Source organism: Antedon bifida, chromosome 3, assembly GCF_963402885.1.
Source record: "Antedon bifida chromosome 3, ecAntBifi1.1, whole genome shotgun sequence".
In the NCBI taxonomy this organism is placed as follows: Eukaryota; Metazoa; Echinodermata; class Crinoidea; order Comatulida; family Antedonidae; genus Antedon; species Antedon bifida.
The window spans coordinates 14,199,663-14,214,251 of NC_136228.1; the positions used below are offsets into that span (position 1 = coordinate 14,199,663).

At 32.2% G+C, this 14,589-nt stretch overlaps 1 protein-coding gene across 1 annotated transcript in view; it reads right to left on the minus strand.

Moving 5' to 3' along the window:
* The window catches only part of LOC144837083 (uncharacterized), a 132,484-nt gene that overhangs the window by 92,904 nt on the left and 24,991 nt on the right, over positions 1–14,589 (minus strand). Inside the window, exons 3-14 of the mRNA XM_078692072.1 lie at positions 8,440–8,498; positions 8,096–8,180; positions 7,306–7,463; positions 6,697–6,786; positions 6,416–6,595; positions 5,949–6,197; positions 4,958–5,146; positions 4,652–4,846; positions 4,103–4,411; positions 3,945–4,016; positions 3,053–3,269; positions 1,443–1,478 (exon numbers count right to left, since the gene is read on the minus strand). Coding sequence (XP_078548198.1) covers positions 1,443–1,478; positions 3,053–3,269; positions 3,945–4,016; positions 4,103–4,411; positions 4,652–4,846; positions 4,958–5,146; positions 5,949–6,197; positions 6,416–6,595; positions 6,697–6,786; positions 7,306–7,463; positions 8,096–8,180; positions 8,440–8,472 — 1,813 coding nt within the window. The 5' untranslated portion in view covers positions 8,473–8,498. The remainder of the gene's footprint in view (positions 1–1,442; positions 1,479–3,052; positions 3,270–3,944; positions 4,017–4,102; positions 4,412–4,651; positions 4,847–4,957; positions 5,147–5,948; positions 6,198–6,415; positions 6,596–6,696; positions 6,787–7,305; positions 7,464–8,095; positions 8,181–8,439; positions 8,499–14,589) is intronic.

Sequence of the window (14,589 nt, forward strand, 5' to 3'; positions counted from 1 at the left end):
TTGTGATTTACCAAATTTAAGCTTGTTTACGAGTCGCAAATACCAAAACACTTTCATGAATATAAATTTGATATCTTGTTATAGTTATATTCTGTTTACTAGGGTAGGAAGCACTCGAGTCGGGGATGACGGGCCAAGTCACACATTGCAAGGGCATATCACATACTTAGGTTTGGGTTTAGTTTTTTTCCTCAATTTTCTACTGTTTGAGAGGTTTCACAACATACAGAGCTTTATAAGTCCATGATATTATAATATAAATACTCTGCGTATTTGTTAGACTCTCACAATGACGTGCCATATACACATATCCATTTCTAGAACATGTATGCACTGAATAAATCATGGTACCCATCTTATGCTAAAATAAAATTCATTGATATTAACAAAGACAAATAATTTATTATACAAATAAACGCACAAGTCTAAATTTGTGCGTTAGAGGAGATGCGGCAAACTTGAGGGTATTTACAATGGTGTATGTTGCACAACATTTTTAATACCAGAGAGTGCGTTGCATCTCCAGTAACGCACAAACTTAGAATTGTGCGTTATTTGTTTTACAACATGGGTCTATGAATTATTATCACCACTCTGCTCGGCGACCAAATCACCGACAAGGCCTAGGGAGCAGCAATCACCAGTTTGCTTGCCGACCAAATCACCGCCTAGCCTAGAAAATGGTACAATGCCTAGCACGATCGGTAATACTCTGCCATATGATTTACACGCAGTGGTGTTATGCTTTTTTGCTGGGAACTTTTTCCACTTCAGTGATCGCATGATAGTGAAAAAATAGAGAGCACCATGTGATTCATTTCAGCGCATCTGATTGGCTACTATAAATCTTTGAACCCATGTTATAATACTAGTTAATTATCATTCATAAAAGTAAAACATAGTTACAATTTAAATTTTTTTTTAAATAATCTATTTATCTGATATATAATATTTCAATCACCTTGGTCTCTTTTTCTTCTTTTTCTTCCCTTTCCAATTTCATCTGCAAATAAAATGAAAAATATTACACTAGTTGAACCTTCTGTAAGTGGACACCATTGGGTCCAGAAAAGTATCTGTTTATAAAAGTGCCTACTTATGACAGATTCAGCTGATAGTATCAATTGAGTGTTTATTAAGGGAGGGGAGGAGCACTGCATACCATGTTTAACTATAATCACTTGAGACACAAAGATAAAATTGCTATGCAAGTAATCTACAACAAGCGACAGCTCATCTGAGCTTATCCAATCCTTCACTTGTCATTGGTCAAATTACTATTGTTGTGCCTACGTTCTTGTGTTGCATCCTAGAGATCCAAACAATCGTCATTGAGGGCAGCACAGCATTAACAAAGGCAATACTTTATTATAATTAAATATCATTGAGTCCATAAAAGTACAACATTTTGCAAAATTTATCTACTTATTTCAATCAATTACCTTCATCTGAATTTCTTCTTTTTCTTTCTGTTTCATCTGCAAATAAAATAAAAAATATTAGTTGAACCTCCTGTAAGTGGACACCATTGGGTCCAGTAAAGTATCTCATGGATGCACACAAAGATGCAATGCACAGCTCATCTGAGCTTATTCACTTGTCATTGGTCAAATTAATTACAGTATGTTGTGCCTACATTCTTGTGTTGGATCCTAATGAGATTTAAACTTAACAGCCAACATATTAAACTCTTGTCAAATAAAAAAAAAAAATAGTTTTATAATATTGAACCTCCAACATTCACATTTTTTAATTTTAACTATCTTGACATTAACAAATAGATTGTTAATATTTTAATATTTTAACTAATGTATAGATTATCAATAATGATTCTACTAGTACTACTACTGGTAAGAGGAATGAAGATATCACAGCTAATAGCAGCATGTTGTAACAATGTATAGATTATCAATAATTATTCTGATAGTACTACTACTGGTAAGAGGAAAGAAGATATCACAGCTAATAGCAGCATGTTGTAACAATGTATAGATTATCAATAATGATTCTGATAGTACTACTACTGATAAGAGGAATGAAGATATCACAGCTAATAGCAGCATGTTGTAACAATGTATAGATTATCAATAATGATTCTACTAGTACTACTACTGGTAAGAGGAATGAAGATATCACAGCTAATAGCAGCATGTTGTAACAATGTATAGATTATCAATAATTATTCTGATAGTACTACTACTGGTAAGAGGAAAGAAGATATCACAGCTAATAGCAGCATGTTGTAACAATGTATAGATTATCAATAATGATTCTGATAGTACTACTACTGGTAAGAGGAATGAAGATATCACAGCTAATAGCAGCATGTTGTAACAATGTATATATTATCAATAATGATTCTGATAGTACTACTACTGGTAAGAGGAATGAAGATATCACAGCTAATAGCAGCATGTTGTAACAATATATAGATTATCAATAACTCATATTTAGGTTTTTCCCCACATTTTATCTAAGGAGGTATATGTAGTCGATCGCATGTGTCTGTTAGCAGGATTACTCAAAAAAGTAATTACAAGATCTTTTCAAAATGAAAATATAGATAGATATGTGGTCAAGGACCACTCCATTAAATTTTAGAGGCAATCCGGACCACGCTCCTAATTCTGGACAACTTTTTAGAATTATTTTCAGACCTGCTAGTGTTAAAAGATAAGACAGAATTTTCAAAAGCCGGCTAGCAGTCTTAAAGTAATGAGTAAACTGAAATTGCATTTTCTCGAGAACTCCTTGTCCAAAAAACTTCATTTTTGTACAAGAGGCAACAGTTATAATATGTGATTTGTAATTTTAAAACATAAATAGATTTAATGTACAAGTTTGTTGATGCGAGTAGTTTATAAGAAGCTATTTCTTTTCAAATTCACCCGTTTGTTTTGGCGTTGCTGTTCTATTGTTAGTCAACTGAAACTATTGTTAGTTGAAAGGCTGACTACATAACCATTACACCAAATTTGCATACACATGGTTGTAGTAGTAAATATTTCAGTGAAATAAAATCGAACTTGTCTGTCTCTGTTATTACTCTTACCTCCAAATAGCCGCTTGTAACGTTTAACATCCATACTCATATATGTGCCAGTTTTGGAGCATGGCAACTTCTCGTCCTTGAAATCACCAAGATTTTGAATGTGCTTCTTTTCTGATGTATCACTACATACATCACAAAGCGTGCATCTCTCATATTGAATCCCTCTTCTACCACCATCTTTAGAAGGTTCAAATGACTTCTGGATTGTTAACAAAACCTAAAGATACAAATTGAAGGTTAATTTCCAAAAAACATGCAATTAACACATAAACAATGTAGCACACATTTTTAAAATGTTCACTAAACATTTACAATACAAAAGGAAAAAGTAAAACAATAATAATTGAAATAAATCTTAAAGTTAAGGTGAATTATCACTACTATCAATATTTTACATAGTTTGTCACAAATGTAACAAAATCTTTACCATAAGATCTGTCACCATTACAATAAACCATATTATTGTTTATTAAGTTTTAATTGCAGACATTGAGGCCAAGATTCATGACCATATAAAAATTAAAAATAATAAAAATTCAGAGTGCGAGGCATGCTATTGATTGGCATCTACATTTCAGTGAAAATCACTAGTTTTGATAACTGTACTTTAAGTTGTTTGTATTTTAAATTGATATAATATTAAGATTATATCATTAATTTGTTAAAGATGCATTGTTTTTATAAATCAATTGTCAATAATCAATTTAATATTAATAATGTATATCAATAAAAAATAAAAAATTATATTACACATCAAGTAAACTACACAAACATGATTTTAAATATTTAAGTTATTTTAAACTATGTCATAATTACAAAAAAAAAACCAAATCAACAAAAATTTCCATAAAAAATCATATAGTTTTAAAAACTGATATATGAAATAACATACTTCTTTACATGCTTCAGAAGACGGTTCTTCATTACTTGCTTCATTAGGAACATTTGTTCTTTTAATAGTCACCTGAAAAAAGAAGAAAATTAATGTTTTGATATCTGAATTTAAGTTTATTTTAGATTAAATTCACAAGAAATTATATGATACAGTACCTTTAACAAGAACTTTCTTTCATCCTCCTCGTCCGTAGTCACAAATTTAACAAGAGATAAGGTCACATGATGATCTTGGTCGAAGTAAAGTTTAGCATGATTATACAAGAGTATTGGGTCATCGCCTTTCTTTTGAAATTTGTTGAGGAAATCAATAATCATATATGGAAACAATACATCAGGCAGATATCCCTTAAAGTCGTAATAGATACTGATAGCTGGAAATTCATCAGGCACTGCTTTCACTTCAGTTGATGTCTTGAAAGCAAGGCGTAGTGGCACAAAGAATGATTGCTTTCCAACAGATTCCTGGAATTGTTGATTTGTAAAATGCCATTTAAATTTCATTTAATAAGAAAACGAAGATCATTTCCTGCACATGTTAAAAACATCTTCAGCAGAAAGTTTAAACAAAATATGTCATAACCCTACAAATATTTTAAAATTTTATGTAAAATTTCACCAATTATGTATCATCCCAAAAGAATTTTTACATAATCTTGCATACAAAATAAAACATGTTAGAAAAGATAACTGAATAAAACCTACCTTAGATTTACTCTTCATGTCTTGGCTGCTGGTTGTCTTCCTCTCACAAATGAAACCTAATTGAATCATCAGTGCCACAAGGAACTCAAAATTCTTTCCTTCGTCAACTTTACGCTCTTTCCATAATTTTCGCAACAACTTTTCTTCCAGTATGCCCTTGTCAAGTTTAGCAAAAGCCTTCTTAAATATGGGCTTCTAAACCAAAAAAAAGAAGTACCTCTATGATCAAAAACAAGAAACTACATAGGGTGACAGCACAAACACATATTTACAATTTAAAACATTACATAGACCTACTGTACTTACTGAACATTTTGGTGGAATGACCGTTACAAAAGCAGTCACAATTTCAACCAGATGCATTGGATCTAACACCGCTTTATCTCTTAATAATTTGTTGTCAGGCATGTAAACAATTTCACCAAGATCATACAGGAAGTTAAGCAGTACCGATTGTTCTTTTTCAATACCATTCTTAGTTGCCAGCATTTTGAGCTAAAAATAATGGTTATAATATTAGATTTTTAAAACATAATTAAATAAGAAATCATATTCAGTTTTTATAACATGGTAGAGATACATTTATTACCAACATTAATTTTGTATTTTTAGCATGAAATGTTACATGGACAACACTTTTTGGTATTTCAGTGTAGATAATAATAGAAGAAGCATGCACTACAGTTAAACTGTTTTCTCATGCAAGTCTCCATTCCTAAATTGTTTCTATATCCATTCAAATTAGACTGTCTTTACAGAAATCTAATCAGTACTATATACCATATTTCAATATGAAACAGTAATATTACAGCTTACCATGTGGCAATGTTTGTTTTTCATGTCTATTTTATTGTTGTGCTTTTGAGACGAATGTATAGAAAACTCTAATTTCAACATCTGAGTATTCTAGTTTCATTCAGAAAATTCAGATTACTAAAATGGACCATCCATTATTAATCAGAGGATAGGTTATTTAAAATATTATTACTTTATGATCAGATAAAAATAATAAATAATAAAATTCTGCAAATCCTAACTTTAATAGTAATAGTGCAATGAACAATTTATAAAAAGTTATAAAGTATTTTTATAATCCCTCTGATTAATAATGGATCAGTCCATTTCAGTGGTCAGAATGAAACTAGTAAACTCAGATTTTGAAATCCGAGTATTCTATACATTTGGGTGTGGAGTTCCTCTGATTAATACACTGTGGCAGAACATGGTTAATGAAAGTATTAATTAAGTTCTAATGCTTAAAGTAAGATTATTAATGTGGTTACAAAATAAAGTTTACCTCTTCTAAAGGACACAAAGAAAAATGTTTTTTCCTTCTGAGGTCATGAAGATCACATCGAAAACGCATCCACTTTAAAGGAATATCTTTTTCTAAAGCTTTCATAAGCTCCTCAATAACCTCTTTGAGAACACTAAAGCTTTTATCTGTTGTTTCTCGGCTGTTTTCAATGGCAAAATATTTATATATATGTTCTTCATACAGTTTTCCACTAAGAACGTCTTGAACCTTCTCAAAAATTATATTTGCCTGGTTGTAAACAGTTTATAAAAATGTAGAAAATATATATTATGTAATGAGCACATTAGGCAAATACTGTCATATATTTAAAATAATATTTTTATCATTTAAAAACTGTTTATATTATATGCCTGATAAAGTTGTTTAATAAAGTATTCTAGTTCAGTTTCTTTAAATTAATGGAGCAGTAATACCTTGATTGTGGCTAGAAATAGATGTAGTATTACCTCAGCATCTTGTTCTTTTTCAGTCTCACCAAGCTTCCCCTTATGTGTACCCACAATAAGGATAGTTGGTTTGTTAACTTCATTCTTTGCATCTTCTTTCACAATCCGACTATGAGAATAAACTGACAGGATGTAAGATAATATGAACTGGAGATTGGTCCAATGATGTTGATGCTTTTTCTGAAAAAAACCAAAAAAAAACAAAATCAAAACAAAATTACTTTAAAAAAAAGTAAATGCTTTTTCAACTACACTACCGTAATTAGTCTTACAATACTTACGCCATTAGAGTCAATGACAATAGCACGATCTTCGAGGTTCACACTGAGATCAAACACTACGATGTAAAGTGCTTCTGATGTTACGAAGATCTGGAAAAAATAATGTGCTTGTTATTCAAATATTGATTAATATTCTTAAAGGCCTAATGCACGAGTATCATTTATTCTGTAGTGGTCTCTAATATAAATACAGACTATTATATACAAATTCTTTGATAAACTATTTAAATACATTTACTATTGATACTCTTTTTATCAAAGCATTTCTCTAGTACAAATTCATATAACACTGTGGCTAAAATCAGTTATGATTGAAAACAGAAGAAAATAATTATTTAATTAATAAAAATAAAAAATTTGTAATATCAACATTTTATATAAGCACTACCATTGGATTAGAATTACTGAATGGGGAAAAAGGCAAACTATACCTTGGCCATACAATTGTTATTATTACATTACATTACAAATTTGATATAGCGCTCATAGAATGAAACCAATTATGTTATCTTTTTAACTGGCTGACATGGAGTTTATTAAGAAATGTGTAGAAAGTATTTAAACAATAAAATATCAACTTACAAGGCAATAACATATTTTGTAACTTACGCGATGTATACCATGGTATATCATTTGTCCCCCATGATCCCAGATGTTGAATGTTTCTTCCAAAGTCGTCTCCTTATTTTCCTCAACTTTCTTGATTACATCTTTATCTAACTGCTGTTCTGTATCAATTGGAATAGCTTTAGTAGCTGTATCAGTACCTGTAGTGGAAACAAGCTTTTTTGGTTATCAAAACATATGTAACAAGAACGTAATATAAAAATATGTAAATGATTTCATTTTTAATGACAAATTTAAGTCCCAGTATATTAATATATATATTATGAGTATTGTTTTAGTTGTCCTCTTTGTTGTAATTTTCATTATCATCATCATCATTGCTAAAGTCACCACCCACTACCACATAGATGCAGGCTTCACCATTATTAATATCTAACACGTCATCATTATCATTATTATTTTCATCCTTGTTTTTCATTTTTAATGTCATCATTATAACTTTAGTTTTCACTGTCTAGAAATGTATGACTGTCAATCATAATTGTTACACAGATAATATTTCGTCTCCAAGTTATAGTTAATTATAGTTGTCATTATCATAGTAGAAAATTATGTCACCATAATTGTTACACAGATAGGTTGCCTCCAAATCTGAGCACATAATTTTAATAATGTTATAGTTATTTAGTTACTTTAAATTAGAAAATCTTATAATATTATCTTAATTATTTCAAATAACTATGAAAAATTGCCAACTCATAATATAAGACTTATTTATTAGTGTTTTTACTACAAAATGTAATAGATAAGAATTTACGGGAAAGTTACATACCATCATTTTTGTAATCATCATTGTTGTCATCAATATTGTAGTTAACAATACCATCATCATCTTCTGTAGATGGTTTCATGTTAACCTGACACATACAAAAAAAAATAACCCAAAAAACAATAAATGTTATTCATCAAAAATTGAATACTGTCTACCTTTAATAGAAATAAAAAGTAATATTTATTCTCAAAACAATAATTAGAAATTTAAAACATTAAAATAGCTGCTCATAATGTCTCATTGCATTCTGTAAGTGACTGGTTTGCAATAGTAGGAATGTGCTGTAGGTACTTATATTTTATTTATTTTTTGTTTTTATTACACTATTACTGACATACGCTTACAGTTTTCCTTGCTCTCAGTTTGTCAGTGACCATTTTTGTATACTGATTTGAAGGATTACCTGTAGAGAAAAAAAAGACAGTGTGTACATATTATTTTAGCAGATACGTTAATACGTAAGTATACTCTAGACTGTCAAACTTATTGATTAATTAATGTAAAATTACAATACATCATCAAACACTGTAACATAGCTTGCGTGCTAAGAGATCATAACAATTGTATTAGTATAATGTATGTTAAAATAAGTTGTTGTTGTATACATTTTTAAATTCCATTCTACATCTCCAATTCATTGTGGGCCTGTTTGTGTCAATGATAATGAGATTAATGATAAATAATAAATAATGTTACATAGCCAGTTATGATGAGAAGAGTAATATGCTAATTTGTATTCATGTTTACCACTATCAGCATCATCCTCTGTCCATGTTGTGCTTGCTGTTCTTATCACCGCTATGCCATCTGTAACTACATGCTTTTCCTCAAATCTGGCAAAAATATTTGAAACCAACTATGAACTTCAGTCATTTTAAGTACAGGTACTGTAAAACATGCACTTTTCTCCTTTTACTTCAAAATCATTTTAATATATTCATTAATTATAATAATAATAATAATATTTATTCGGTCACCAAGGTAAAAATAACCAGGAATGAGAATAGGCTAAAGCCCAAACAGATTCTGTACTCACTCCATACAATACAAACAGTTAAGATAAAACCAAATACAAGAAAAATACAAATAAACTATACATAACATGAAATATAGTGTTTTGTTAGAGCAGCCTTAAATATTGAAATTGTTTGTGAATCTTTTATGTCATTTGGTATTTGCTCCCATAGTCTAGGAAAGGAAACAAATACAGAATTATAAAAAATATTGCCTTTCGAATTCCAACGTAAAAGCCTACCCGGACATCTTTCACTAGTTTTAATATACTCATTGAAAGAATGGGGACAGTAACCTTTCAACACCTTAAATCCTAATGAAAGTCTATGTAATTTAAACAATCAATAGATAATAATTCAAGCACTTTCAACCTATGAAAATAAGATGTGTCCCAGGAACCTTCCTTTCTAAACATTATTATCCTTGTTGCTTTCCTTTGTATACTTTCTATTCTATTAATATATGATTTCTCAAATGGTGCCCACATTGAACAACAGTAGGTAACCACTGGAAGTAATAGAGCTTTGTATAAGTTCAACATAGCTAACCAGGACATATTTTTACTACATTTTGAAATGAAATCAAGCAATCTGCTTGCTTTACAACATATAACTTGTGTATGACAAGACAACGAACTATTTACATACACACCTAGAAATTTGAATTCTGTAACTTTAGGAATATTGTCTGATTCTATGGTATAATCCCAGTTAACTATCTCTTTACATCTTGTAACATGCATTACGGCGCATTTGACAGGATTTAAGGGAAGTTTGTTTACATTTGCCCATTTAGCAATTAAATCTAAATCCTTTTGAAGCAATTTACAATCATTATTGTTATAAATAGGACGTGATAATGTGTGATCATCAGCAAATTGAAAAAGTGAAGAAGAAATATTATTTACAATATCACTTACGTAAATCAAAAATAAAAGAGGGCCCAAAACTGACCCTTGTGGTACCCCTGAAGTAACATTTACCCACTCTGACCTTCTCCTCTGTAAATAACCATAACCCTTTGGCGTCTATTTGAAAGAAAATCTGTAATCCATGCAGGCCCGTAGTCAGGGGGGGTTTTTTTGGTTCGGGCGAACCCGCCTTTACAGTGAATTGTATAATTTGGAATTTTAATTCATTTAAAAATGCTAAATAAAGTCAGATGTTAAAACCACAATTTCCAAAAATTCATTTCTATTTATCCACTATAAATTTACAAAAGTGTTGTTTTAAACCACACTCCAAATAAAACAAAGAAAATAATGATAGGACATTTGCAGAAAGAAGCAAACTTTGCTCTGCTACCGGTATAACACGGTTCAAATTTCGGAACGTCTATAAATTACTACGGAAATTCGGCCTAATATTTACGAACGTAGGGAAATGAAGATAAATAGGGTACTACACGCATCGGAAATACAGAACTACAGTACAGGACAGAATTATTGCAAAAATCACAACGCATTCAAAACGTTGTCGTTGCGTTTTGTTTGCGTTGCGTTGAACAGCTTTCAACGTATAGTTGTTTATTCAACGAAAGTCATTATCAGCATGTCAAGTAAACAATGAGTTATTTCAACACTAGCTGCTGCTACACTAGACTGGCCGATTGCACGCCTGAACGATCAGTAACAACAACAGGCAAAATACCGGCAGTCACTACCAGATATTTTAATATAAATAAAATATATATGAAGCTTAAATATATTTTAAAGTATTGAACGGACAGTTACCAAATAAAACACACAGTGATATTTTCCAGTGTTTAGTAAAGGAAAACATCGAATAATAAGGTCGATGCTAAGCCAAACAGTTAACACTGTACTGTAGGCCTTCCGGGGGAAAACACGATCTCACGTCGTAAAATCATCAATCAACACACGGGGCCGCCACCCCGGTTTCCTCAAGAAAAAAACCATGTGTGTTATGACGTATTACGCACAATTATGATTTCCACCAATGCCACAGTTATTAAGTTTCTTAATTAATCTTTTATGAGACACCTTATCAAATGCAGACAAAAATTCAAGAAAAATAATATCAATATTTTTACAGCCTTTAAGTTCTAAGCTCTGTGCCCATGAATGAAAAACCTTTGAAAGTAAAAGTTCAGTACTATACATTTGTCTAAACCCAAACTGATTTTCTGAAAGGATATTATTATATTCTAGATATTCCCTTAAATGATAGCAAAGCAATTTCTCAATAATCTTACAAATTATGGGAGTTAAAGACACTGGACGATAGCTTTTCATTTCGTCTTTGGGTTTTCCATTTCTTTTGAAAATAGGTACAACATTTGCATCCTTCAATTGTTTTGGTAAAATACCTTTTTGTACAGTTAAATTAAAGAATGTACATAAAACATTAGCCAATTGTGCCTTACATGACTTTAAACATATTGGAAGCAAATTATACATTTAGGAAGTCAAGTTATCCAACAATTCGTACACAGCAGCCACACAGTGCATGGTGTACAGTACCAAGTCAATCAACACACTGTGAGATTGTACACAGCAGCCACAGTGCATGGTGTACAGTACCAAGTCAATCAACACACTGTGAGATTGTACACAGCAGCCACAGTGCATGGTCTACAGTACCAAGTCAATCAACACACTGTGAGATGATCCCTTATTACACTTTTTAAATAGTGTACCAATTTCTTTATCATACCATGGACATATAAATTAGATAGGTCCATCATCATACTCTATGTGCATTACAAGTTCTCAAATTGTTAAAATGAATTTCAGTATTAAATAGAAAAGTTCAGTTGTTTTTTACGCATCACGTCAAACTTTACAGTGCATTGTAGTTATTTGATGCATCATGAAAACAAAAGACCACCACACTGTGTTATTCTGAAAATGAAAGACCACAACACCGTGTTTGAATGCTTGTTTTGAGATCAGGGAAACCCCATGGAAGGCCTGTTTGTTATGTGGTGACACAAGTATAGAAACGATGTCAACTCAGTTCTGATTGGTTGGTTAAAAAGCTTACGTATAAAATATATTTTTTCTCTATTCACATACAAAGTAAAACCAGATTCGACTAACGAGATAGATGGCTCGGTGTATTGATGAGGGTATAGCCCCAGAGGCAGGGGTTGCAGGGCCGACTCTCTGCTTGTCAATTTTTTGTTCTACTTTTTTTGTGGGTTTAAAAAAAAATGTTAACCCTGATCTCCTCAATGAGTCGAGCATGAACGTTAAAACATCCTCATCCATTTGTTTACATTTGTTTGAGGACCAATTCAATGCAGTTGATGCATGTCTGTTCTCTAACTAACAGCAAGTTGTGGAGACTCCCTCCCTGCCTGCTACTCTACTACTAGGCCTACTATAGTACTATAGAAGTAGTAGGCCTAGCTAGGGAAGGCTAGTAGTAGTAGGCCTTTGTTAGCTAGAGCATGGCTAGAGAGGTAGGGCCTGCCCCAGCTAGGCCTAGAAGGCCTACTACTACTAGGTAGCGGTTATCAGACGTATGTATGTATGCCTACAACAAGTGGAATACCAGAGTACATTTTTTTAACCCAATATTATAAAATAATACTGTTTATTGAGGAAAGATGAATCTACCATAGCATATTGCTATGGATATATTAGAATATGATTTACCCACAAAAGTGTACATGCAGAAATTAACTAGATGTTAATTTATTTGCTTTTTATTTTACTGCAATTATAATGACAATAGAACCTAATTGAAAATATAAATTCAAACTGTTTTCACCTTTGGCGGTTACATTTTATTTTAAGGGGAATCCCCGGATTGTATCTAGCGCCAGGTTTATTAGTACGTACATGGACAACAATAAATAAAAATCGTTCGTAATATACCTAGCTTACTAAAACAGGAATAGTGTATCATTATTAAATATTACACCAATTATTATTATATCAAAATTGATTAAATTATTTTCTACATAGGCCTCTTATCTAGGTTAGGGCTAAGCATATTAGCTAAAGTTTAATTTTAGGCCTAGTATTACAATTGTCGGACATAAGTCTTTTTTCACACATGCTCCCAGAATTCTCTCGCAATTTTTTTCTTTGCGTCATGTTATTTGATCGCCATATCAGTTACCTTTTATTCACCGCCAGTTATTGAACTTGTCCTAGAGAATGGAATGTCAAAAATGTCTTTGGCACGCCGCTCAGAGAGAAGTCTGTGCATTGCTGCTGAAACCACGTGCTATAGGAATGCACCACAAGGCCGAATCCTCTGAGCTGAGGGCAGAATCATTCCGCTACCTGCTAAATAGTAAAGAGGGATTTTCCATCTCTCGGGTCTACCGGATCGAGGCGCAGGGGTGTGACAAAATATTATTTTCACTCTGCTATGTTCGAGAGACATGTTAAATTAATTGTAAAGTGAACACGCTCGAAATGCCAACAAACATGGCAGTCATTTGATGAGTGTGTCGCTATAACAATTATTGTTTATCGAAAGTTGAAGACTGTCGTTTTTTTTAACCGTAGTTTGGACACTTTTGTAAAAGTAAAATTTGACACGATATGACTTGAATGAAAAAACAATCGTTACATAAAAATAAACAACATGATGAGTGTATACATGAATCTATTTAGATACGCTTGTATCGATTGATTATTAGGCCTATAATATAGCATAATAGCACGTTAAGATATGCCTCGCACCTTTTTGAAATTGTAAACTATATGCCTCGCATGCCTCGCACTTTTGGAAATGATAAAATGATGCCTCGCACAAATATTTGGCGTGCCTCGCATTCTAATAAAACCCAATTGATTTAAAAAACACGACAAATATGATAAAAAAATACATAGTAACATAGCTAGCTAGACTGACGCTCGCCATAAAAAATTCCAAAACAAAAGTGTGTTTAATTGCGACCAAAATAAAACGTGCCCGATCGTATTTTTTGTTGGGCCCGATCGTCTCACGCTTTGGGCCCGATCGTCCGAGGCCCGATCGTCCGAGGCCCAATCGTCCGTCGTCCCGATCGTTTGTTCCCCGCCTACCCAGTACAGAGATAGGCCTAGCTAGGGACTAGAGCTAGGCCTAGCCTAGATAAGATAGATCATCTAGGCTAGTCCAACATAATATGAGTAAGACAGGTTTAATCATGTCTATCAATGAATATTATCTGCCATTCTAAAGAATTCCGGGCGCTTTTAAGTTCATAATAAGGTAAATACTTACTAATACTAGCCTAGGCCAGGCCTATTGTAAAAAAAAGGAGAAGAGGAGAAAAGAAGAACAGTTTCGTTGGCGGCGTAAACCACATCCGGGTTACTATTTGCCTTCAGAGCGAGGTGGCGCACTTCTTTTTCGTTCAGAGCCATAATAATATAAAGAGTTACGACATTGAAAATTAGAAGCCATTTTTGTGTCAAAGAATTCGCACGCTGAGGGCGCGCGCGTCTCTTTTGTATAGCGTTTTCCTATAGTTCATGCATTATTTTTAGATTTTTTTGTCTATGAAATAACGCT